Source organism: Anabrus simplex, chromosome 5, assembly GCF_040414725.1.
Source record: "Anabrus simplex isolate iqAnaSimp1 chromosome 5, ASM4041472v1, whole genome shotgun sequence".
Taxonomy (NCBI): domain Eukaryota; kingdom Metazoa; phylum Arthropoda; class Insecta; order Orthoptera; family Tettigoniidae; genus Anabrus; species Anabrus simplex.
This window is the reverse complement of record NC_090269.1, coordinates 258,779,293-258,806,666: the sequence shown is the minus strand read 5'-3', so window position 1 is coordinate 258,806,666 and position 27,374 is coordinate 258,779,293. Positions and strand designations below refer to the sequence as shown.

Genomic DNA, 27,374 nt, shown 5'->3' with positions numbered 1-27,374 from the left:
TGAAATGATATTGGAGAGTGTTGCTGTAATAAAAGATGACAGGGAAAACCGGAATACCTGGAGAAAAACCTGTCCCCCCTCCACTTTGTCCAGCAGAAATCTCACATGGGGTGACTGGAACCACGGAACCCAGTGATGACAGCCTGGTGTGCTGGCACCTGAGCCACAGAGGTTGAATAATTAAAATGTGTAGTTTTCATGGGCATATGCACAGATATTATTTAAGTCAGAGTTCATATAACCTATTGCTTGACTTGATGTTAGTTATGTGGGAGTGATAGTAGATTTGTAAATCGCTAACATACAAGTGGTATTTACCCCCCTGTGGGTGGGGGCGGTAGAATAACACCCACGGTAACCCCTGCCTGTCGTAAGAGGCGACTAAAAGGGGCCCCAAGGGCTCTGAACTTTGGAGCGTGGGTTAGCGACCACGGGGCCCTCAGCTGAGTCCTGGCATTGCTTCCACTTACTTGTGCCAGGCTCCTCACTTTCATCTATCCTATCCGACCTCTCTTGGTCAACTCTTGTTCTCTTCCGACCCCGACGCTATTAGGTTTGCGAGGGCTAGGGAGTCTTTCATTTTCACGCCCTTCGTGGCCCTTGTCTTTCTTTGACCGATATCTTCATTTTTCGAAGTGTCGGATCCCTTCTATATTTCCCTCTGATTAGTGTTATATAGAGGATGGTTGCCTAGTTGTACTTCCTCTTAAAACATTAATCACCACCACCACCATCAAGTGGTATTTACAGTGTCTTAGCCATTCTTATATAACATTAACCTTGCAACAGGCACGTGGTGAGGAAATCTCTCACTCCTTGATTTCGTCATATCCCACCGAGCAATGGTTTTGCGCATGAGACTCTCCTTCTAGGTATTCCAAGTTCATTGTTTACCGTGTAAATCTTCAACTGTTGCTTGTTGGTGAAGTTTTGTTGTTTTCGTTTGTGGTGCATTGTTGTAATCCTTGCAGTTCAGTGAGATTTTCCCTCACCTTGCGGCTTATGTTACTATTTCTGGCATTGTTGAGTACTGTAAGTATATAGATTGCATGTGAATATATTGAACTATGGGTGATGAGACTGATCAAAAAGTGTTACAATGGATAGATGAAGTGGAAAATGAGATGAATGGGAAGGAAGAAGCATGTGAAGATTCAGATGATATAATTGACAGTTGCAGTGATAGTGAAGTAGATAATGTTGAACGAATTGAACAAAATAGCAAAAGTGAGTTTTCAGGAACTGAAATGGAACTCGTTGTTGCAAAGTATGATCAAGTGGTTCAAAATAGACCTGTATACATAGGGAAAGATGGAGTTACCAAATGGGATGTACACTGTAGAAAAATGACACATAAAACTAAGCATAGGAATCTCGTGAGATATCTACCAGGTGCCAGAGGACAAGCACAAAATGTAAATTTGACAAAAGAAGCATGGTATTTATTTTCCCGAGAAGACACTATAAAACAGATTGTGCATTATACTAATATCAAATTGGCAGAGATCCATGAAAAAGTCACACGGGAAAGAGATGTTGACGATACTCGTTATGAAGAAATGTTAGCTCTGTTAGGTTTGCTGTATTTATGGGGTATGATGAAGAGTTCTTGTTTAAATCTGGAACGTCTGTGGGCCACTGATGGAACAGGTCCAGAACTGCTTCGTTTGGTCATGTCTCAAAAGCACTTTTGTATGCTTGTACGCGCGCTACGTTTTGACGATATCAACACCAGGCAGCAAAGAAAGGAAGAAGACAAGCTAGCTTCTATATGGACATTATTTGAAGAATTTGTTCAGAAATGTGAGACATACTGGACACCTCACGAACATGTAACTGTTTGTGAAATGCTGGAGTCTTTCAGAAGATGATGTTCATTTTGGTGTTATATGCAAAATAAGCCAGCAAAATATGACATCAAAATATATTCCTTAGCAGATGCGCATGTCTACTACACAATTAAAATGGATATTTATCCCGGGACACAACAGCCACAAGGGCCCTTCCTTCTGGACAACAGTGCACATGCTGTTGAGAAATGTCTCATTCAACCCATTACTAGATCTGGCAGGAATGTAACAACAGACAATTTCTTCATATCAGTTCCTCCAGCACTAGATCTTCTAAACAATCACAGTTCAACAATGGTTGGAACTCTAAGGAGTAACAAACCACAGATACCTGTTTAGTTCCTGAGTACAAAGGGAAGACCACCATTTTCAAGCATGTTTGCTCATGGAAAAGATATGTTGCTTTGTTCATATGTATCAAACAGAAGAAAAAATGTATTGTTACTCTCCACAATGCATGAAGGAGAATACATTGATGAAGCAACAGGGGAGCAAAATAAACCTGAAACCATTACATTTTATAATATGATGATGGGTGACATAGACTGTGTAGACGGGTTGAAATGTCTCTACACGGTTGCCAGAAAAACCAAAAGGTGGCCATTACGAATCTTCTATACACTCCTTGATATTGGTGCTCTAAACAGTTATATCATACACACATTTAACTGTGAAAATGCTAGCCCAAGAAGGCTCTATCAGAAAAATTTAGCAACAGAACTCTGGAAGCCTCACCTCACTAGGAGAGTAACAGTAGTATGCCTGCCTACAATTTTGCGATCACAGGTAAGAGGAATCGTTGGGGACTCCGCAGAGGCTGTGCCCTCTGAATTACCACAAGTGGATGGTGATTTAAAAAAAAAACGTGCAGCTTCTGTGCAAGCAAAAAGAATCGTTACACCAAAACATGTTGTGCCGACTGTCTTCTACCGGTGTGCAATGAGCACGCACCAGCTGTTCTCTGTATCAGGTGCCGAGGACGTGAACTACGTGAAGATAGTGACAACTAAAACGTTTCAGTTACATTGGACTCCATTTGAATAAATATCCTACCATTTTGTTTATTTGTTTACTTCATGTTTATTGTGGTTTTGTTGCTTCTCTATAATATTGAGTAACTTACTGTGTTGAGTAAGGATATAATTAAGCAAGGTAGAATATTCTGTATTTGTAACTAAAATACTGTAAAATTCAAATACAATTCTTATGAAAATAAATACAGAAAGCTGTAAATCACCAATTTAATCTAAATATGTACCTACTAATGTATGTATGTATGTATGTATGTATGTATGTACCTACTATAAAGATGATTCTCTTAATTCATTTCATGGGTGAGAGAAAATCTCACCACGCGCCCACTCCCGTTCCAACTGTGCCCGTTGCTGTTTTAATGTAGATTACAAAGAGAAGTGTTCCAAGTACTGAGTCATATGATACTCTTGAATATTTTGTTACCTGCTCAGATAATGTGCAGTATTTTGAAGAATTATGCATTGTCTTCGATCGTAAGATATGAGAGAAAGAATCCTATAGCTGTCTGTCCAAGGTGAAGTGATTTCAATTTAGCAAACAGTATATCTATGTTTACTGTGTCAAAAGTGCTGCTAAAATTAAGAAGTGCGAGTAACATCACCTGTCTCTCGTCCATAGCATTTCTCATGTCATCTGTACCCTTCAATAGGGCATTGGCTTGACTGTGTCCCTAATTGAAACCCGACTGTAAAGAGTCGAATAATGAGTATTTATTTAAATAGTCAGTTAATTGCACATGAACTACACATTAAAAGGGCTTAGAGAGAGTCGGAGTATGCAAACAGGTCAACAATCTGTTATAAGTATAGCTGATGAAGGTTTTATAATGTCATTTTTTCCACATTGTTGGAAAGAAGCTACCTTACAGGTAGGTGTTGTATATATCAGTAATGATAGGAAGAATAGTGTCAATGATGTGTTTTGTTATGAATCTGTGTATTTCATCAGGTAGTTTGTGTTTCATGTCAATCTCTGTGACTTCGTGAAATTCAAAGAAGCTGATGTTGGTTGACTCAGAAGAGAATTAGTGTTATGGGTGAGAGTAAGCTTTATAAAACATTCTAAATTTAAGTGCTGTATATAGTTATTCAAGGGAAATACTATGTTCATTCCTTATGCGTTTTTTTTTTGTATAAAATTACATTACGTTCATACTTTTTCTGCCACAATTTGCATGTACCTGTGAATTTGATACTTACTTTTGTTTATTGTTTAATTAGTTAATGACAGTCTGATAATACATTGTTTTTGCCTTAAACCATCAATTACAATCACCACCACCACCACCACCACCACCTTCTCCTCCAAACTAATGACATTGATGTGTGGAGAGTATGTCTGGTATGTCTGAAAGTGGTGCAGAAAAAAGTGCTGTAAAAAGATCTTTGAATTTCAGCTCAATATCACTTTGTCTTATTTTCAGATTTGGTGGTCGACCAACAGTGGATGTTTGTTCTGGAATACAAGTCTGCTGTAAGGAGCCACCAGACACTGACAGTGGGTCAAGTCCAGACCTAAACCCATCAACTCCAAGATTGCCTCCACTGCAGCCAGACAGAAATGGCTGTGGACTGAGGGATACGTCATTCAATCTGGATGCTGGATGGTCTCGTATCAACATTGATGATGGTACCACCGCATTTGCAGAATTTCCCTGGATGCTGGCTCTTCTGAGAAGAGATCGTGGCATTAATGTGTTTGAGTGTGGGGCATCACTTATTCATTACAAAGTGGCACTCACAGCGGCACATTGCGTTCAAAAGTAAGCAACTCCTCATTGCTCATGCACTCCCAGGGGCTTAAAGCATGAAGGCATAGATGGAACAAATACTGCTTTCATTTACTTGTACCAAGGAAATTGTCCTTGCGGTTTGCATCATGTAGCTGGGAGGTTACATTTGGGATATGGTGGGTTAGAATTCCACTGTTTGCAACCCTGAAGATAATTTTCCCTTTTCACATCAGGTAAATGCTGGGTCTGTACCCTAATTAAGACCAGGGTTGTTTCCTTCCCAATCCTAGTAGCCCTTTCCTATCCCATCATCACTATAGAACCTGCGTGTGTCAGGGTGACATAAAACAAATAGAAAAGCCCATTTGCTTGTGAAGAACTATCACTTTCATCTTTCTTATTCTATCTCCCATAGTCTACACTTGTTTTCTATGGCATTAGGTTTGCGATTCATGCCTGGACTGGATAGGGAGTGATGTCACTGCATTGGAGCTTCCCCATTCGCCACACAACAAGTCAAATGAGAGAGAGCTGGCGCACATTGATCAGACCCTTCTGCTGTACTGCCATTAGCCATTGCAGTGCTGGAAGTCTCTGGCTATGTAGAAAGTACGAGAACTCTGAACAGAGAGCCTTCCATCTCCAGAGGCTTCCACGGGCTCCTAGTGTCCAAAGTTTCTCGAAGGGCTGTCTGGCTATATAAGACATGCAAGACTTGCCAGTGGTGGTTCAGTTCAGCTCTGTTGGAGTGGAGAGTTCAGTTGTGTTCTGTCCATGAGCGAGCTTCATGCCTTTCAAGGCCTTTCCCTGTGTTTTCTTCCCCCTTCTTCTCTTCCACTAATAAGAAAAGAAAACCTGTTTTTCTGCTGACCAGTCTCAGCGATTAGGCTATCTTCAGAGAAAATATTGTAAATATGTTGTCATCAGTACAGATTTCTCTTGTATGAACAGAAGAAACTTCATGCCTTCACTTTAAAGTAAAGATCAAAACATAAAAACTTAAAGAACATTAACATTTCAACCATAAAGAAATAAATCCACTAGTGTAGATCTCTCTGGAATCTCTTCATTAAAGTACTTTCCCTTCTTACTGCTAATGATAATTTCAAATTCTTCTCAAGTATTCAGATTATTATTCACCTTTATTTCAAAAGTGCGATAATTCAACCTGCTGCCTGTCTGATGGATGGAAACTACAGCTTTGGCCAGTTTAATTAGATTACTTGAAAGTGATGACCTGCCCTTTTTGTCTAGTCAACCTTTCTTATATTCTTTAATTCATATGTGGAATTTTCTTCCTGTATTTCCAATATTTTCTGATGCATTGGCAGGGTAGATATATGAAGATTACAACTGGTGGCATTTAACTTCTAAAATGTATTAATTAATTAATTAATTACTAATAGCTACTTACACAGCACACTGACACACCAAGACCACAACTTACACTCACAGTACAAAACACACAATTACACAGTTCATGCTCTCTCTTACTTTCATTTTTCAGTCACACTAACTTGTTTACTAACATTTACACTTTCACTCAGTCCCAAAGTTACTATCCCTGCCACTATCGCAGTCCTCAGTTCACAGCCCATGCACAACAGTCTCACAGCTTGGTATGACGCATACTGTCCAAACTCCCTGTTGATTTCGTTCACTATCCCATGCCGATACCCAGTGTTCTCTTCCACACCACTACAGAAGTTGTTGTTCACTACACAGTGGCTGGCCGAAGAAACTCACCTTTACGACAACAGACAGGTGGAAAAAACCCTGAGTTCCACGGACAGAACACTCCACAGATTGCTTTCTCCACTCAGGCTGTCCATTCCAACAGCGACACTCACTCACACACAAGCTCGCTCACGGACAGAACACAACTGAACTCTCCACTCCAACAGAGCTGAACCGAACCACCACTGGCAAGTCTCGCATGTCTTATATAGCCAGACGGCCCTTTGAGAAACTTCAGACACTAGGAGCCCGTGGAAGCCTCTGGAGATGGAAGGCTCTCTGTTCAGAGTTCTCATACTTTCTACATAGCCAGAGACCTCCAGCACTGCAATGGCTAATGGCAGTACAGCAGAAGGGTCTGATCAATGTGCACCAGCTCTCTCTCATTTGACTTGTTGTGTGGCGAATGGGGAGGCTCCAATGCAGTGACGTCACTCCCTATCCAGTCCAGGTTTGGCTACTCCTACCCATGACTCTCGAGAAAATGGTGGATGTAGAAGCCTTCCACGTTACAGTATTCTGCTCCACAACTATATTTAAATTTATAAAGCTCGCTGTTTCTTCTGGCTTAATTGTATCTTTAACAGATCCAAAAGTTGATCTTGAACTGTACTTTGTTATGAATGCAATGCTGAAATATTTTTTTGTTAAAATTCTGTTACATTTTTTAAAAATAACTTCCAATCATAAATATTCGTTACCCATTGCTTGCAAATGTTGACTGGATTTTCTTTATTTAGACTGGATATCTCTGACCTGTACACCATGAACCTACTATGCTGGCGTAGCTGGGGGAAAGGTGATACTCCCATGTGGCGCGTCCCAAGTGGCGGATAGGTGGATCCTAACCGGCTTGCCAGTGGACTTGAGCAAAATAAAATAGCTCTCGCAGACCAAACACAAAACCTTCTGTGGGTGGGGGACGCAGATGAAAAATACACCCATCGTATTCCCTGCCTGTCATAAGAAGTGACTAAAAGGGGTGACCAAGCTATGATCGAATTAGAACCATGAGACTACTTGTAATTAGTACCACCACGCGGGGAACACCATGGGTTGCTTTTACTTGCGTGTAGTACCACTATGTTAGGTACGTAATAGGTTTGTGATTAGTAGTGACAGTGTGTGCATTTGGCTTTTAAAGTACCTGTGATTAGTACCACTATATGAGCAACACCATGGTTCTGCCTTGCCTATGATTAGTACCCATTATGTGAGGAACACCACGGGATAGCACCACAGGTTTGAGTTGCCTGTAAATGGCGCTGCAATGTGAGAAACACCATAGATCTGTGTTACATGTGCATATTACATTACCTGCGAGTAGTTCCATAATGTGTGGAATACTGCAAGTCTATGCTACTTTTGATTAGTACCGCAACATGTCAAAAACCATAGTTCACTTTCCTAGCGATAAGTACCATTATGAGGGGTTGATGACTTGGATTTTGGACCCCTTTAGACTACAAGCATCATAGATTCAACACCATGCTTTAGAAGCAGTCCCTTGGTCAGTAATACGATTGTTTAACGTTAGTTTCTGGGAATGTGGGGCATTGCAGGTCGGATTCACTGATTGTTTTAAATTCATATCCTTCCATTCATTCTTCATCCTCCTCATAATTATCTTCATTTCCAGTTTCCAACTTCCCAGATTGGGTTGCAAATCAGGGACCTCTATTGCTGCCTAACTCTCCACCACTCTTCTCCTTTTTTAGGTACATCTTCTGGTTTTCCTCCCCTCTTCTCTATGCCCTCCTACACTGAATTTGTCAACCTTTTTCAGGGACTTCCTCATGGTCTCTTTCCTGTTAACTTCCCTGAAAAAGCTTTTTTTGGCACTCTCTCTTCTCTCATTCTTATCATATGCCCGTACCACTTTGGCTTTGTTGTTTCTATCTTGTTTTGAAGTTTCAAGATTCCTGTCCTTTTCCTTATCTCTTCATTTCTAATTCTATCCTTTATGGTCTTGCCCTCGATACCTCTTAGGAATTTCATCTCCGCTGCCTGTATTCTACTCTCCTCTCATTTTGTTGTAGTCCATGATCCAGCTGCATAGGATAGTATGCGTTCATCATAGGTTGAATATAATACTTTCTAACATTTCTTCAGGACATCTTGGTTCCACAAGATACCCCTTACACTCTGGTAGAAGCTCTTTGCTTGTTGTATTCTTTTCCCAATTTTATTGGTTATCTTTCCATCTTCTGTGATCACAATTCCCAAGTACTTGAAACTTTTAACCGCTTTCAGAATTCTACCATTCAGTTTTATCTTTCCTCTTCCTTCCTTCCTTCCTTCCTTCCTTTCTTCCTTCCTTCTCCTTGTCATCACTATTGTTTTACTTTTCTCTGTGCTTACTTTCATCCCAAATTTTTCTAACTCTAGATTCCATACATCTAGTTGTTTGTGCACTTCCGTTTCATTCTCACCCCATATCACTATATCATCTGCAAACAACATGGCTTTTGTTGCCTGTCTTCCCAATCTCTGTTTAATGTTCATGTGAATTTCGTCCATGACTATGATGAATAGTATGTTGGAGACCAGTTTGAAATTTAAACCATTTTGTTTTTCCTATACTAGACTTCACACTACTAACACCACTTTTGTACATAGCTTTTATCATTTGCACTTCCACTCTGTTAATTTGTTTTTTCCTTAATGTGTTCCATACCAACTGCCTGGGCACACTGTCATAAGCTTTCTCAATGTCAATAAATGTCATCACTATGTCTTTTCCAAACTCCCATCTTTTCTCCATCATATGTCTTAATGTAAAGATCAGGTCAAACGTTGACCTGTCTTTCCTAAAACCATACTGTTCTTTAATTTCTCCTTCTAGCTTCCTCCTTAGACTTCCTTCCAATACTCTCTCAAATATCTTAGCTACATGGGCAATAAGGGTGATACCTCTGTAGTTATTACATTCCTTTTTATAACTTTTTTTAAATATTGGGATATTTAAACCCTTTCCCCACTCTTCTGGGATCTCTTTCTTCCTCCAGATTATTCTAAATAATCTATACAGTCACTGTAGCCCTATTGGTCCTGCTGCTTTTATCATTTCCATAGTTACCTCATCCATTCCTGCTGCTTTAGCGCTCTTCATCTTTTGTATGGCTTCCTCTATTTCTAACATCGATATCTCCTTTTCTTATTCTTCTTCTTTCCCCATTGTTTCTTCTTGCTCCTTCTCCCTCTCATCTGCCAGTTTGCTGTATTTAATATTTAGCAATTCTGAGAAGTATTCTTCCCATTTTTTAATATGTCATCTCTTTTTACTTCCCTTTATATCCTCCTGTAAAGTTTCTGTGAAACTTTTCCAGCTCTTCCGGTTCTCTTCTTGCACTATTTTCTTACATACCTTTTTGGCTTCTATATATTTCTGCTGATTCTCTGTACTTTTGCTGCTTATCCACTTCCTCCAAGTCATCTGTTTCTCTTTAACTGCTTCCTTTACCCTGCTGTTCCACCAAGGAATCTCCCTTTCCTTTTTCCTCCCTGATAGTCTTCCACAGGTGTTTACTGCACACTTTACAAATCCATTTCTGAAACGTGTCCACTCCTCTTCCACACTGTTCATGTCATCTTTGGGAATTTCTTTCTTCAGATCCTCTTGAAACTTTACCCTTATTTCTTTCTCTTTTGATTTCCATCCCTTTATTTTTCTTCCCTTTTTTCTTTTAACTTCGTTATTTTACCAAGTCTTAATTTGGCTACCACCACTTTATGGTCTCCTTCAATGCTCTTGGCATTGCTGTCACATCTTCCAGTTGTCTACGTTTCTCCTTCTCCACCAGAATAAGATCAATCATTGTCTTCGTCTTTCTATCTCTCCAACCATATCTAATTATTTTTGTGAATTCTTTTTTCTAAAGTACATATTGCCAACAATTAATCCATTCCTTCTACAAAAATCTATTACCAAATCTCCTTCTTCATGTTGGTTTCCATAACTGTAACTATTCTTCATCCTCACATTTTGAATTCTGGTCAGTGGAGGATTTTGGACTGTGAAATTGTCATTACATTTCGTCTCATTTCGTAGCATTAGGGGCTGATGACCTAGATGTTAGGCCCCTTTAAACAACAATCATCATCATCATCATCATCATCATCATCATCATTATATGTACTAATTGTTGTTCACAGTAGCTATTACTTACCTTTATCTCTTTAATTATACTGTACATGTCCGACTCGTTGGCAGAATGGTCAGCGTACTGGCCTTCGGTTCAGAGGGTCCTGGGTTCGATTCCTGGCAGGGTCGGGGATTTTAACCTTCATTGGTTAATTCCAATGGCCCGGGGGCTGGGTGTTTGTGCTGTCCCCAACATCCCTGCAACTCACACACCACACATAACACAACCCTCCACCACAATAACAAGCAGTTAACTACACATGGCAGATGCATCCCACCCTCATCGGAGGGTCTGCCTTACAAGGGTTGCACTCGGCTAGTAATAGCCACATGAAATTAAAAATTAATACTGTACATGTTTCTCATATCAGAGTACTGTCTGTCACTGGAATGATTAACACTTGACTGATCATACTGATCAATGCAGCATGTTCATGAGCTTTAGGATGATTAGAAGAGCTGTGGATGACAGTTTCACTATCAGTTGCTTTCCCTAAAATTGAAAATCCATGCTTGCCATTAACTAATGAAATTGTGAGGTCAAGGAAATTCAACCTATTACCTCCAAATTCTGAAGTAAATTTGATTTTTGAATTTATTTGCTCGATGCTGTCTAAAGATTATAGTTGACTTCAAGTTCCTGACCGGAGAATAATAATATCATCCACATATCAATACCAATACAGTAAATTTGAATTTGGGAACTTGCTGAAAATTTACTTATCTGTATAATCCATATAAATATTGGCAAACAATGGCAATAATGGTGATCCCATGGCCACTCCTGGTTGTGTGTAATATTTTCCTTGAGAAAGAAAATATTTCATTTGACATGCTCTATTGGTGAAAAATATCTAATTCCCTCTATGGGAATTTAGAATTTTCCACAAAGAAAATATTGTTGATCCATTGAGAGAGATATGAGGTTTGTCAATTCCAATTTTAAAAAAAGGTTAGGTTTATTTATTTATTTATTTATTTATTTATTTATTTATTTATTTATTTATTTATTTATTTATTTATTTATTTATTTATTTATTTATTTATTTTATTGTTTCGAAGATCCCATGAGCTGTTGGTCATGTTAGGGACAGTATTTTACAAAATTAGTATGTTACGGTAATACAGATTTTTGTTCATACTGAGCATACGTTCTATAAATAGAATTATATAAAATGCACACTTTTTCTAGGATACAATTAAATGTTAAAAAAGGATTGGAAACAGTTAGAAATAACACCTGGTAATGAGATCATCTAAATAGACCAAAGCCGAGAGCATTAAATTTTGTCGTCTTTAAACATTAAAATTAATCTTGGGTAGGACCCCATCCTCACAGAGGTGCAGATCACCTATATGGTGTCCATTCGAAAGACCTGCACTAGGTCTCTCTGGAGGCCACACGCCATTATTATTTATCATTGTCATTTCTGTTATTTTGTCACCTCTGACAAAAGAGTAGCATGGAATGTATTCAGTCATTAAGCATGTAATATACAGAACAAATTACACTGACAACAAAAATGAAGCCATAAATTTAGATCTGCAGTAATGTTGCTAACAAATTAGGAACTCTTAGATTTTCAAACACTTTATACATTTACACAGTTTACAACTTAAAAAAAAAAAAGCTATTTATTTGGGGCGTCGACCTAAGAAGATCTTTGGCCCCTATCAGTTTAGAACTTACTCACTAGCCATTTTTCACTAACCTCAATAATACTGTCAGTTCAGTTTCTTTTACACAAATGAACTTCACTCATTTCTTTGTTTATCCATCTTTCGGTTAGGCATGTTTATTATTCCCTGAAGGGCAAATTTTACCAAGTACTTATCATGATGTCACATATTATTCAACCATTCTATTAACTGATATATGGACCCCCTGTGGGTGGGGGGAACATATTAGATTTATGATACCTAGCAAGTCTCATTTTCATGCTCTTTGTGACCTTCCCTTTCTTTTATCGATGCCTTCACTCTTCAGAGTGTTGGACCTCGGTTTCTCTTTATACCTTAAGAAGTGCATTACAGATATAATTCTGTGTTCATAACAGTGATGATAGACAGCTCAACAAAAAAGAGACCTGCATAGCTAGCCATTCCTCCTATGGAAGAAGGCGGAGAATACATCGATGGTATCCCCTGCCTGTTGTTATAGGGGACTAAAAGGTGCAACCTTCAGGGACTTTCAAATTGGGAGTGTGGGTTGGCAACTTCAGAACCTAACCTGATCTATACCTCTTGATGGAGGTGGTAAAAATCACCCACAGTACATCCTTAAAACAGAAATAATCACCATCACCTATCAATGTAGAATATGAGGAACTGATGACCTTGCTTTCTTATCTCTTAAAACAGTAATTGTCATCAGTTCCATCCTTGTAGGATTAGTGGAGTGGATGTCTATGGTAAAACAGAACTTAATCATTAATCATGTCCGATAATAAACTTCTTGTTTTGGAACAATTAATGGTGTATATTATTTATTAATCTATAAAGAGGAAAATTACTATATCAGCAATAATTTTATTTTGAATTTTTCAGAATTTTAGCTGAGGACCTGATAGTTCGAGCTGGTGAATGGAACACCACAAGTTTTGATGAGCCAATAGGACATCAAGACAGAGGAGTATCCAGAATCATCCTACACCCTAATTTTACCAAGGGCTCTCTCTTTAATGACATGGCATTGCTTGAACTTGAGTCTCCGTTTCAAGAAGCGATCAACGTTGGAATAGTGTGTTTACCTGAACCAGGAGCTCTCTTCGATCGACAGAGATGTTTGGCGACAGGATGGGGACGGGATGCATTTGGTGAGTGATATGTTAAAGTCTTAAGTTCCAGTAGGAAATTATCAAGTTATTGGGAATGAACCTCTACAACAAAATATCAATGGAGAGAGAATACTTCAATTTTCCTTCTTAGGAGGCATTCTCCTTCCTCAGTACCTGTCTGTTTGGGAGTTGGCACTGTAACCAGGGGTGGTCCCTAGCTGATCCTGGCATTACTTCAATTTGTGCCACTTTCCTCACTGTTTGGCTTCCTGGCTGAGTGGTCTATGTCTTGGCCTTTCGTCCTACAAGCTCTGGGTTTGATTCCTGACTGGGTCTAGGGATTTTAATCTTAAAAAGTTAATTCCTTTATCTCAGGGACTGGGTATTTGTGCTGTCCCAAACATTCCTGCAACTCACACACCACATACAAAACTATCCTCCACCACAGCAACACACAGTTTTCTATGCATGGCAGGTGCCACCTACCCTCGTTGGAGGATCTGCCCTATAAGAGCTGCTTCTTGCTGTAACAGCCATTTGTAATAATAATAATAATAATAATAATAATAATAATAACAAGTAGGGACCCTCTTCAGAGGCAGCCCTATCCAGGGAGTGGCGCCCCTGCCTGTGCGAGTCCCAGAGCACACTGACCCGGTGTGTATCATCTGGTAAGGGTCCCAGCTCAGGGTTACGGGGGAAGACCTCAACGAAATCTAAAGCGGGGAAGTTGAACTTCGGAACGATGGAGATTGCGGAAGAGACAGCCCAGTACTCAGGGAATAGTATGAGTACACTATTTATCAGCAGCGTTTGTCTCCCATGTTAGGGGCGGCTGCAAGGTGCTCGGTCAACGGTCTCAAAGGCGTAAGAGGAATCTTAACTCCCAACGGCAATGAGAGCGGATGAACTTAGTGAAGTAACCATGATAAAATAATCATTTTGGACTAACAATCTGATCTTACTTTGGAAGCCAATTCCTTCCTTCACAAATCACAACTTCATTCGCAAGATGGAAATGTCGCTGAAAGAAAGCACTACCCCAGGTGACAGCTTGGCAGAGAAATCCACCATTGCACTATGCAATGCAATGGGATCTAGGATTCTGGGGAGTCCCAACATCTGCGAGAAAGACGAGTCTGAGCGTCTTGAATCACCTTCCAAACTCAAATTCAAGAACTATTTCATTGGAACAATAAACATCAACTCACTTACCAGAGTCGGAAAACAAAAAGAACTAGAAAAGCTTTTGGAAAAAAATCAAATCCAGATCCTAGCTGTACAAGAGACAAGATTCCTGGAAGAAAACATCATAGACATCAACCAATACAGAATATTCAGAGGAAAGTCGGCGATTAGAACACCCACCAACATGCCTCTGCTCGGAACCTGCTTCTACATAAACAAGAAGGTAGTAAACAATGTCACAGACTTCACATCAAAATCTAAAAGATTGTCTCTACTAACTATTAAATGCAAGAATAAGAGGTACACTCTCATCAACTGTCACGCCCCGATCAACGAAGACAACAAGAAGAACCCACAGAAAGTTGATGAATTCTGGGATCTTCTGGAAACTGAAATCACCCGGATACCCAAGAGCAATGTAAAAATCCTGTTGGGAGACTTCAATGCACAGATTGGGAAGGAACGAAAGTACAGAGACATTGTAGGGGAATATCCAGCACATAAGAGGAAAAACAAGAATGGGGAAAGGCTCACTGGACTCTGCAAAGCTTTTCTGTTGAAACTTATGTCAACACACCTCAAGAAACTCCCGAGAAAATCGAAGACATGGGTATCTCTGAATCCCGAACTAGGGGAATTCCAATTGGATCACGTAGTGATAACAAGGAAAAACTCAAAGGAGGCGATGAACGTCAAAGTGATTAGGAACGGTGAATTCGATTCAGACCACTATCTTTCCAGAATTAAAAATCCGTTTTCTCTCAATAGGACAAAAGATAGACCCACCTAAAATAATGAGATACAACACAAAAAAAATGAACATCACTGAAGACATCATTAGAAACTTCAGTGACAAAATCCGGACCAGCAGAAAGGGGAACTGGCGAGAACTATGCACGGGAATCAATGAAGCCGCAAAGAAAACACTCGGACAGGCTAGGAAGAAAAGAGAAATATGGTGGAATGAAGAATGCGATGAAGCTCTCAGGGAGAGGTCCAAGAAATGGAGAAAATGGAAATGCTCCAGAGAAAAGGAAAACATGGAACAATTCAGGCAACAGAGGAAAGAAACATCCAGGGTATTTCGAAGGACTAAACGATCATTTGAAAGAGCTCAACTGGAAGAGATCCAGACTGAATTTGTCAACAACAATTCCAGAGACTTTTATCAGACCTTCAAGAGAAAACTTAAAGGATACCAACCGCCAAGTTTGAGCTTCAGAAACGAACAGGGTAAAATTGGACTGCACAACCAAGAAAAGTGTGAGATATTAGCCAGATACTTCCACACTCTCTTGAATTGTCCTTCCCCAACCTCTAAACTAGAATTTCCAGACATACCAGAGAACTCAGAAGATGACAAACCACCAACAAAGGAAGAAGTCAAGGAAGCTCTTGAAAACCTCAAAAACAACAGGGCAAGTGGAGAGGACTCAATAATGGGAGAAATGTTGAAATGGGCAGAACTGGAAATCTTAGATGATCTTCACCAAATCATCAAGGAAATCTGGGAGAAGGAGACAATCCCAGAAGAATGGAAAACAGCACTTATCCATCCGCTGCATAAGAAAGGGGACAAGCAGGATGTCAACAACTATAGGGGCGTGTCCCTCCTCCCGATCGCCTATAAAATTCTCTCAAAACTGCTTCTTAATAGAATAGAAGCGAATCTGGGCCAACAACTAGGGGAATACCAAGCAGGGTTCAGGAAAGGCCGCTCCTGTTTCGAACAAATATTCAACCTGAAGTCAATACTCCGCCACAGAATGTTTAGTAGTAAGAAAATTGTGGTGTCGTTTATAGATTTCAAAAAAGCCTTCGATTCGGTGGACAGAGAGACTTTGGATAAGATCATTAGGGAATTTGGAGTCAAAACCCAACTGGTAAATATAATCAGAGAGACCCTAACAGACACAACCTCCAAGGTAAAATTTTTCTGGCATCTCTCACAATCATTTGAAATCAAGACAGGTGTGAGGCAAGGGGATGGACTATCCCCACTCCTATTCAACTGTGTCCTAGAAAAGATAGTGAGAATATGGAACTCAGAACTTGAACATCAAGGAATAATCCTGATCTGTCTAGGGAGAAAATCAGGTGGGATTAAAGTCAACTGTTTGGCTTTTGCTGACGACTTTGCTATACTATCAGAAAGTCCAGAGGTCGCAACCATGCAGATTAACCTCTTGGAAAGAATCCCCAGCCAAACAGGACTTACGATCTCAGCAGAAAAGACCAAATTCACGACGAACATCAAAGATGGACCAAAATTCCTGGAAACAGAGATAGGATGGATAGGAAGGGTCAAGAAGTTCAAGTACCTTCGTGAGATGATACAGGAGAATGGACTAGAAAAAGCTGCAGTGAAAGATCGCATCTCAAAAATGGAGAGAGCATATGGCTTGACAAAAAACATCTACAATAAGAAGTACTTATCCTGGATTTCCAAATTAAAACATTACAGCACCATGGTCAAAACAGAATGCCTGCATGCCAGTGAATGCTTGTCCATGAACTACAAGCTGGAGAAGCTGGAGGTCCTGGAAAGAAGAATCCTCAGAAACATTATGGGAGCTGTCCAAACTGAAAGCGGATGGAAACTTCGGAGTAACAAAGAAGTTTACCAGAAGGTGGAAAGAATCTGAGACGATGAAGAAAAGGAGGCTGGCGTTTCTTGGACATCTATACAGAATGAACGCAAACAGACTTACCAAACAGATATTTGATTACTTCTGGAGAAGAAAGACCACTACAGCATGGATTAAGGAAACGAAGAAGGATATGGAAAGGTTAAGCATCTTGGAAGACCAGCTGTTAGAAAGGAATACATTTAGGAACAGACTGAAGAATGTGGAAGGTGTTCAAGCCGCAGGAAGAACTAGGAAGACCGGAAGAGCCTGGACAGATGAACAGCGGAAGCAGGCCAGCGAACGCATGAAGGAGTATTGGACACAGAGAAAACTCCGCACGAAGAGAAAGAAATGAAGTTGTAGCGTGATCCTTAGTGGTCCATTCGCTTGTAAAATAATAATAATAATAATAATAATAATAATAATAATAATAATAATAATAATAATAATAATAATAATAATAATAATAATAATAATCTCCTCACTTTCATCCCACACCTGTAGTAAGAGGCTCCAGGAGCTCTCATGGGACATCTAGTCGAGTCTGATATTGCCACCCCTTGCTTGTGCTGGGCTCCTCAGCTTACCATTCCTATCTTACCTTCCTTGGTCAATACATGTTCTCTCTGTCCTTAAAGGTAATAGTTCCTCAAGACCTGGTGAGTATTTCAATTCCAACCCCTTCATTGCCCCTCCCTTACCTTTGCTAATATCTTCAATCTTCAAATGGTCCGACATCTCCCTTTTTAACATGGATATGTTCTTGGATTGGGGTCTGTCTGAAATTAGCATCATCAATTTCCAGACACCATTGTAACCAATGCAACCAGTGTTTGTCTATGTATACTACTAGGTCAGTAGTGTCATCTTCTCACTGTGTGCTTTCTTCATGTAACTAAGAGCTTGAGAAAATCCATATCAGTTGAACCCCATTCTACTCCTCAGTCTAGAATTAAAATTCTTGAACTGGCCAGAAAACAAACTCAGGGCCTTAGATAAGAGACAGAAACACTACCGCTTCACCACAGGGCTGGCTAATAATAATAATAATAATAATAATTAGATTTAATGTTTAGAGTTAAATTTAATTATTAGATTTAGAGACCGGGCGAGTTGGCTGTATGGTTAGGGGTGCACGGCTGGTAGCTTGCATCCAGGAGATAGTGGGTTAAAATCCCACTGTCGGCAGCCCTGAAGATGGTTTTTCATGGTTTTACATTTTCACACCAGGCAAATGCTATGGATGTACCTTAATTAAGGCCACAGACACTTCCTTCCAACTTCTAGGACTTTCCTAACCCATCGTCGCCATAAGACCTATCCGTGTTGGCGCGACGTAAAGCAGCTAGAAAAAAAAAATAATTGGACCAGATATTTATGAAGTCTAGAATGTCTTTCTTTTTTTTCACAATTCATGAACTTTACCATTCTTTTGTGGACACACTCCTTTTTCTTTCGATTTATCAGAACTCTTTATCTCCCCATGGGTGGAGTCAAAGGATGAACCCCTGCATGTCATAAGAGGATACTAGAAGGGGGAACAACCCAAGAAGCTGTACTCACTCTCATCTTCTAAGCCCAAAACTATTTCCAAGATTCTGAGCTTTTCAATGCAGGGGAGAAAATGTATGAGTGCGAAGTTTTTCCTCTTCTGATTACTTTTAAGATGGGACGGTTATCTAGGTTATCCTCCCCCTTTGATAAACTAACATTTTTTTCTGTTTCCCTGTAGGTCGTGGCAGTGGTAGAATATATTCACAGCGACTGAAAGGGGTAAACCCCTTGGGCCCTCAATTTTGGAGCGTGGGTTGGCAACCACGGATTCCCAACTGAGTCTGACATCTTTTCCACTTGTGTCAAGCTACTCACTTTTAATATTACCATCTGACCTCCCTGAGTCAACTTTTGTTCTGTTTCGACCCCAGCGGCATTAGGTTTTGTGAGGCCTGAGAGTCTTCCATTATCTCACACCCTTTGTTGTCCTTCTCTTTCTTCTGCCAGTACCTTAATTCTTCAAATGCCTTTCAGCGCCACAGACATAACATGGTGAAAGTCTCCATTTGTACACTAGGTCCTCATATACACACACAGTGGTTGTTCCGAATTTGATTCAGTATCAACCAGATCTTTCTGGGCTGAAGAAACCCAGGCACCTTCTCGGTTATGCATGATATTTCTGAACTCACTGGAGGGGGAAACAATTTCCATTTATGAGACCATCTCTCAGCCAGATTTAATTTGTTAGATATAAGACTTTGCACCGTACAAATAGGTAGGTGTACATGTAGAAATTCTTAATGTCACCATGAATAGGAAGTTCTTTGTTGGTCCGGATCTTGAGATATTCTCTCAACAGAGTCTTGCATCACACCAAATGAAGTGGAGGGATAGGGAGCCACTGTGTAGGAGTTGACATAATTGATCCTGTAACCATGTGCTTGGTGGTGTTTATCTTACAAGATGACTGTATATCCACCAATCAAGTGTAGACAGAGCGCAACATCCGCACCTACAATTGCTGGCCTCAAGGCCGAATCTTGCATTCAAACCAGTGTTGACAGCACACACACGAAGAAGTCTGAATTGAGTTTCTTATACTACAGGTATTTAACATATTTTAAAATTGAACATTAAAGGAATCTTAAAAGGAACTGAAATATACATTTTTAGGTATTAGTCTGGCTCCTTGGCTAAATGGTCAATGTCCCTGGGTTTGATTCATAACTGGGCTGAAGATTTTAACTGCATATGGTTAATTCCTCTGGCTCAGGGACTGGGTGATTTTGTTTGTCTTAATGACCATCTCTTCATTTACATATAAAACAGCCCATTACCAGCCATCACAGAAACACACAAAAGTAAATACATGCCTCTTCGTATGGTTGGCCCCAGGAAGGCACATCACGTGCTGGCCCCAATAATACTGTAAATTGGGAAAGAGGCCAGGAAGAACAAGATATTTTGGACACTAAAAGTACAAGAGGCACTGAAGACTTAAATAAGCAATTTTATGACACTACAAAAAGTCATGCAGGAAACATGTCAACTACACCTATAGTCTAAAACATTTTAAATTATTTCTTAAGGAGCAAAAAAAGATACTATCCTGCAATCCCAGATGTACCGAGCTTGATAGCTGCAGTCGCTTAAGTGCAGCCAGTATCCAGTATTCGGGAGATAGTAGGTTCGAACCCCACTGTCGGCAGCCCTGAAGATGGTTTTCTGTGGTTTCCCATTTTCACACCAGGCAAATGCTGGGGCTGTACCTAAATTAAGGCCACGGCCACTTGCAACGTAAAGCAACTAGCAAAAAAAAAAAAAAAAAAAGAAATTACCTGAAAAGGCAAAAATAACAATGAACAGTACAAACATCATGATTGTCGTCATCGACAACAGCAAAATCAGGCAGTAGTAAGGAGCTCTAAGAGTTGTTTTCTCGCATGAAGACCATCCTTCTGGAAAAGCAGGAGAGCGGGAAGTTTTGGATTTGAGTCTGAGTTTCAGCTAAATTTCTAAATGTATCACTGAAATCACTGTGTGCTTTTATAATTTTCATGTTGAAAATGTTATAACAATATTGTATTTTATGTTTTTTAGGCAGAGAAGGTAAAGTCCAAACAACTTTGAGGAAAGTTGACTTACCAATTGTTGAATCTAGTACCTGCCAGTCCAGCCTTCGCACCACACGACTTGGGATCTTCTTCCGACTGAACAAGAGTTTCATATGTGCTGGAGGAGAGGGAGAGAAGGATACATGCAAAGTGAGTTGAAGTGGTATTCTCTAGGAATGCATGTTAGTCCATGCTATATTAAGAAAAGGTTCTTTATGTACACAGATAGTCCACAGATATTTATTCAACTGAATGTGGGAGGAAGGTCACGATAGCTCTGTGACTTAGTTACTGGCTTTCAGTCTGGATGGCCGAGGTTCAAATCTCCATATAATTCCACTTTGGTGTTAGTAAGTACATCCAGTCTTAAACTCTCAACCAAATTCCAAAATGAGCTACGGTAGCTCCAGCGAGCAAAAAATAGGTAATCTGGAATGAATGATTTAAGAAGGGAGATAATTGGACCTGTAACAGGGGATAGGAATGAAAATAGATCTTCCTCAATCAATGTACAGGTAAGCAAGAGGGAAGGGAAGGAAGGGGAGAAGTTGTGAAAGTCAGTTTAGTTGATGTTTTAAGGCCAAGGAAAATGAGAGCTAAGGGTTTTCCTCAGGAGAGGTATCGGTGAGAAATCAGTATGATTCACTGCAGGTAGATTAGACCACTGCCTCTGTGGATCAGTGGTAATGTGTTGGCCTCCAGATCCCAAGACAAATAGTTCAAACCCGGCAGAGGAAGTCGGATTTTTGAAGGGAGGTAAAAAAGTCCATTCAACACTTCCATGTCATAGTCAGCATGTAAAAGATCTCTGGTGACACATTTGGTGTTTACCTGACAAAATTAATTAAAACTCAGCCATAGGCACCCAAGAAAGTTTCGGTTTACTCTGCCATATTGGTAGGCCTATAGTAAAATGGAACGTCAAAATCGATGAGCAGACAGCCAGATGGCATCATATTAAAATGTCTGCACATGGTAACGGAGGCCATACAATTATTATTATTATTATTATTATTATTATTATTATTATTATTGTTATTCTTGTTATTATATATATATATATATATATCATTCGCTGGGGCCATCAAGGACCACGTTAAGTCTTGTTGCATTTGACACTGAACTTGGCCTTCTTTAGAGCCCAAATTTCCCTCATTCTTTCTGAGTAAGCCTGCTTACGCTCTTCTGTCCAAGAGGCACCGTGTCTTCCCTTCGGTTGCTCGTCTTGGTTTAGCCTGTTCGTCAACATTTTCTTGCGGAAGAGATCTCTGTTAAGGGTGTCTTCAGCTGAGATATGTAGCATTTGGAGGTCTTCTTTGGTATTTCTAAACCAGGGAATTGTGGTTTTGGGGTTTGAATAAAAAAAGTGAAAGATTTCTTTAGTTAACTTTCTTCCATCCATTCTTTTCAGATGACAGTAAAATCGTGCCCATCTTTTTCTGATTGTGTTGGTAATTTTCTCTATTTTGCTGTAGACTTCCTTGTTAGATCTCTTTTGATGGATTCCATTTCTGTACTTTGATCCCAAGATTCCTCTCACAATTTTGCGTTCTCTTTTCTCCAGTTCTTCAAGGAGTCCTTTGTTGGCATTTAGAGACAGGGTTTCGGCTGCATATAGAACTACTGGCTTCAGAACTGTTTCATAGTGACGTATCTTGGTGTTTTGGGAAAGGCATTTTTTGTTGTAGATTGTGCAGGATGTTTGGTAGGCTATTTCCAATTTGCATACTCACTCCTGAAGTGCTTCTTTGTCCAGTCCATTTTTCATGATGATCTCACCCAGGTATTTGAATTTGTCTACTTGGGTGATGTCACCGTATTTTGTATGGAGTTTTGGTGGAGCCTCTTTGATGTTAGTCATTACTTCTGTTTTCTCAAACGATATCTGCAAACCAGTTTGTTCGGCAATTTCCTTTAAAATTTCAACTTGAGCTCTAGTGGTTTCTATGTCATTTGAGAGAACAGCAATATCATCGGCAAATGCTAAGCAGTCTGTTGCGATCCCCTTGGATTTGGTTCCTATTCTCAATGGACTGTAGTTGGTTTCCTGTAATCTCACCTGCCAGGTTCTGATGATCTTTTCAAGAACACAGTTGAAGAGTATCGGGGATAGCCCATCACCTTGTCGGACTCCTGTTTTGATGTCAAAGGAATGCGAGAGACATCCGTGGAACTTCACCTTGGATTTTGTATCGGTCAGGGTGGCTCTAATTAATGCCAGCAGTTTCAAATCAACTCCAAATTCATTTAAGATGTTTAGCAGGACTTCCCAGTCAATGGAGTCGTACGCTTTCTTAAAGTCCACAAAGACAGACACATACTGCTTGGACCTTAGTGTACAATATCTGATGATCGTTTTGAGATTTTGGATCTGTTCAGCTGTTGAGCGACCTTTTCTGAACCCTCCTTGGTATTCACCTTTTCAATGAGAGATTTTTCGTATTTACGTTTCTCAGTTCTGAACACCCTAGCTGCTTGGGCATGTTGGGTTTTGTAGGTTTCCCAATCATTTTCTGATTTCGTAGAGTAGTACTGTTTCCACGCATTGAGTCTTTCTTGGAGGACTTATTTGCAGGTACCATTCCACCAGGCATGCTTTTTGCTTCTCTTAATTTCTGCAATGTCTTTGGCAGCCTCAACAAGGAGACTTTTGGTGTTGTTAAAGTCACAGTCATTTGGTCTAGCCTTCTCCTGGAACTCCTCGACCCTTTGCCGAAGTTTATCATTATTATTATTAACACTGGCAGAACACAAAACGGAGATAGTTTTTCTGACAAGGAAAAGGATCGAGACTCTTGTGCCAATGACTGTTGGAGAGTTAATGATTGAAACATCTACGAGCACAAAATATCTAGGAGTGACACTTGACTCCAAGCTCACATTCTGGAATCATATTCAGAGAGCGATAGATAAGGCAGTAAAATACATGACTGCACTTAGTAGACTGATGGGAAATATTAAAGGTCTGAAATCTAGTAAACAACACCTTCTCATGTTGACGGTTCAGTCGGTGCTCCTATATGGCTCTGAAATCTGGGCTGAATCCTTGAGAATTGCTTGGTATCGGAGAAGGATAGCTGCCGTACAATGGAGAGCAGCTTTACATATTGCATGTGCATACCGCACGGTTTCTGAACCTGCAATCCTCACAGTGGCAGCAATAGCCCCAATAGATCTGCTTGCATTGGAGCGACAAGAAATCTGGTGTACCCAAGGAGGGCTGGGAAAGAAATGCGCAAAGAAGCGTGCCTTCAGTCAATGGATGAGGCGATGGCAACTCAGATGGGAAAGTGACCCTCAGGGTAAATGGACCAAGCGACTGATACCACGCTTGGATATCTGGGTTGAAAGAGTTCATGGTGAAGTCAACTATTACCTCATGCAGCTTCTGGCAGGACATGGATATTTTTGGAAATTCCTGCATAGATTGATGCAGCATGCATATACTGTGATGACATCGATGATGTATTTCACACCTTCATTGTGTGCGGCCATTGGATGATACAGAGAAGATGTGTGGAAACTGAACGGGGAGAACTGACAGCAGATAACATTATTTCTGTGATGCTACGAAACCAGGAATCCTGGAATCGTGTGGCAGTGTATGTGGAGGATGTCCTTTATCAGAAAAAGAAGGATTTGGAAGCATACGAACGCCCATAAAGGAGAAATGAAGAAAGAAGAAGTCTGAAAGACAAAGCAAGCATGATATCACCCTGAAGTAATGCGAGAGCAGTTCCGAGGTGATGATACACATCATAGGAAAAGGGTATGTGGTTTTCAGTGGGTAAGAATCCCATACACTTGTGGCGTGCAGACCCTTCACGAGTGTCTTTTGAAGATTTTTCATAGTCCCTCATAAGAAAGTATTATGATTATTATTATTATTATTATTATTATTATTATTATTATTATTATTATTATTATTATTATTATTATTATTATTATTATTATTATCATAGGAAAGATGGAGATCAGGGAAGTTACAGAGGAGGGGCAGAGCAAGAAGAAAGGGACCAGTAGGAAAGGGAAACGTAGAGTAGAGGATAGCGAGGGGGAGGTAGAACAGGGTAGTGAGAGGGAGAAAAGGGTGGAGGAAGTGGGTTATGCAGACATCAGAGAAGTTAAGAGGTCAGGAGAGGAGGGGATATAATGACATGGGTGGGGTTGAGGCTCTGGTCATGGGTGACTTAATTGTCAGGTATGTGGGAAAGTGTGTGAAGGAAAGGGAACCAGGATTGAGTGTTATCCAGGAACTAGGTTACAGCAGATGTTGAGGAAAAGTAGAAGGGAGGGAGGAGGGTAAATGAGAAGGTGGTAATATTCCACATTGTTACCAATAACATAAGGCAATCAGGAATAGGTACTCACATTTTTAGGGATCTGTGGGATCTGGTTACGGCAGCAGAGAAGTTGAAAGAAGCAGAAATTGTTATCAGTGGGTTACTGTGTAGGAGGGATACTGACTGGAGGGTGATTGGGGATTTAAATGAGAATATGGAATGGGTATGTGGGGAAACTGGGAGTGAGATTTGTAGATCCTAATTGGTGGGAAGGAGATAGGGGTCTATGTTCATATGGCCTTCACTTGAACCGCAATGGTACATATGCAGGTTAGGGCATTTGTTTAGAAAAGTTACAGGGAGGTACATTCAGGGAAACGGGGTGGACTAGGGAGTGGTGATGAGAGTATATGGAGGTGGAATCCCAATAAGGATAGTTGTTAGTGTTGAACTGTAGAAGTGTTGTAAAGAAAGGAATAGAATTAACTTGATAGATATACTGTATGTTTACCAGATATTGTAATAGGAATTGAATAATTTTATAGTTTTATTATCATTTAGACTTTCACGGCCCGTGTAACTATTCACCAGGTATATTTTTGGGCTTATGCTGTGTAATTAATTATAAAAACACACTCAACACGTTTTGAAAGGAACCTTGTCTTTCTTCATCAGGAGACACAGAGAAAATGAAACGACGCATAACAGGTTGCTAGGAGAAAGCAACAAGGAACTTGAAATGGTGTCCTAAGATGTAAACGGGACGCCATTTTAGCCCCAGATAGAGACAATGAATGGCAACAGTAAAGCGTTACTCTCTAATGGTTCTGATAATAGGTAGTCATGATTCACTAAGGTTGTAGCCTGTATCGCGGTTGAAATTATCTGGGTGTTTACGTATTTCAACCGCCTCCCTGATAATTCTTGGGTGATATTGCTTTATACAGGCAAGAACTCTGTGGATCCGTGGTAGAGTGTCGGCCTCCGGATCCCAAGATAGCGGGTTCAAACCCGGCAGAGGTAGTCGGATTTTTGAAGGGCGGAAAAAAGTCCAGTCGACACTCCATGTCGTACGATGTCGGCATGTTAAAGATCTCTGGTGATACATTTGGTATTTACCCGACAAAATTAATTAAAATCTCAGCCATAGACGCCCAAGAGAGATCCGGTTTACTCTAGGTCCGCTAGATGGCAGACAGAGTAAACCGGAACGTCGAAATTGACGAGCAGACAGCCAGATGGCGTCAAATCGAAATGTCTGCAAACGGTAGCTGAGACCATACGATATTATTATTATTATTACAGGCAAGAACATCCACTTCTTGGAACAAAACATTTCTAATTTCTTCATGGAAAACTTCGAAGAGAAAGCTTTGTCGTCGGCACCTTGCAAACCGAAGATCTGGTGGCGTTATATGGATGATACATTCGTCGTATGGACGGAAGGTGAAGACAATCTTAGTCACTTTCTGGATCACCTTAATCGCCAGCACCCTTCCATTTGTTTCACCATGGAAATGGAATCTGACGGCAAAATACCATTTTTAGATGTTCTCGTCACCAAGAAAGAGGATGTATCTTTAGGACAGAGCGTTTACCATAAGCCTACACACACCAATAGATATCTCCATGCAGATTCTCACCATCACCCTGCCCAGAAACATTGTATCCTTAAAACTCTGATTACCAGGGCCAGGAGGATTTATGAAGTGTCAGCTCTACAAGAGGAAATTAACACCTTGAGAACCACCTTTGAGAGCAATGGTTACAGCAGAGCTTTGATCTCAACGGCTCTTAAATCGACACATAATCGGACGTCTGTTAAGAAAAAAGATGTAAAAGGAACTGTTTACCTACCTTACATACATAACACGACAGATCGTATTGCTAAAATCTTACGTAGGTACCATGTACGAACTGTTTTTGGAACATCAATTAAGATTAGGCAACTCCTGAGACCAACTAAGGATAATTTGCCTAAATTGCAACAACCTGGTATCTACAGAGTTCCCTGTACTTGTGGCAAGGTTTATATTGGGCAGACTTCAAGAACGGTATGTACTCGCATCAAAGAACATACCAGATGTATCAGACTCAACCAGCCTGATAAATCAGCTGTTGCTGATCATGCCTTAACACTTGGTCACGATGTTTTGTTCCAAGAAGTGGATGTTCTTGCCCGTATAAAGCAATATCGCCCAAGAATTATCAGGGAGGCGGTTGAAATACGTAAACACCCAGATAATTTCAACCGCGATACAGGCTTCAACCTTAGTGAATCATGGCTACCTATTATCAGAACCATTAGAGAGTAATGCTTTACTGTTGCCATTCGTTGTCTCTATCTGGGGCTAAAATGGTGTCCCGTTTACATCTTAGGGCACCAT

General features: G+C 40.2%; 1 protein-coding gene across 1 annotated transcript in view; it reads left to right on the top strand.

Annotated features, from left to right (window-relative positions):
• The window catches only part of LOC136874821 (phenoloxidase-activating factor 2), a 172,261-nt gene that overhangs the window by 130,949 nt on the left and 13,938 nt on the right, over positions 1-27,374 (top strand). The window contains exons 2-4 of the mRNA XM_067148498.2: positions 4,309-4,647; positions 13,046-13,314; positions 20,691-20,854. Of these exons, the coding sequence (XP_067004599.2) occupies positions 4,309-4,647; positions 13,046-13,314; positions 20,691-20,854 (772 nt within the window). The remainder of the gene's footprint in view (positions 1-4,308; positions 4,648-13,045; positions 13,315-20,690; positions 20,855-27,374) is intronic.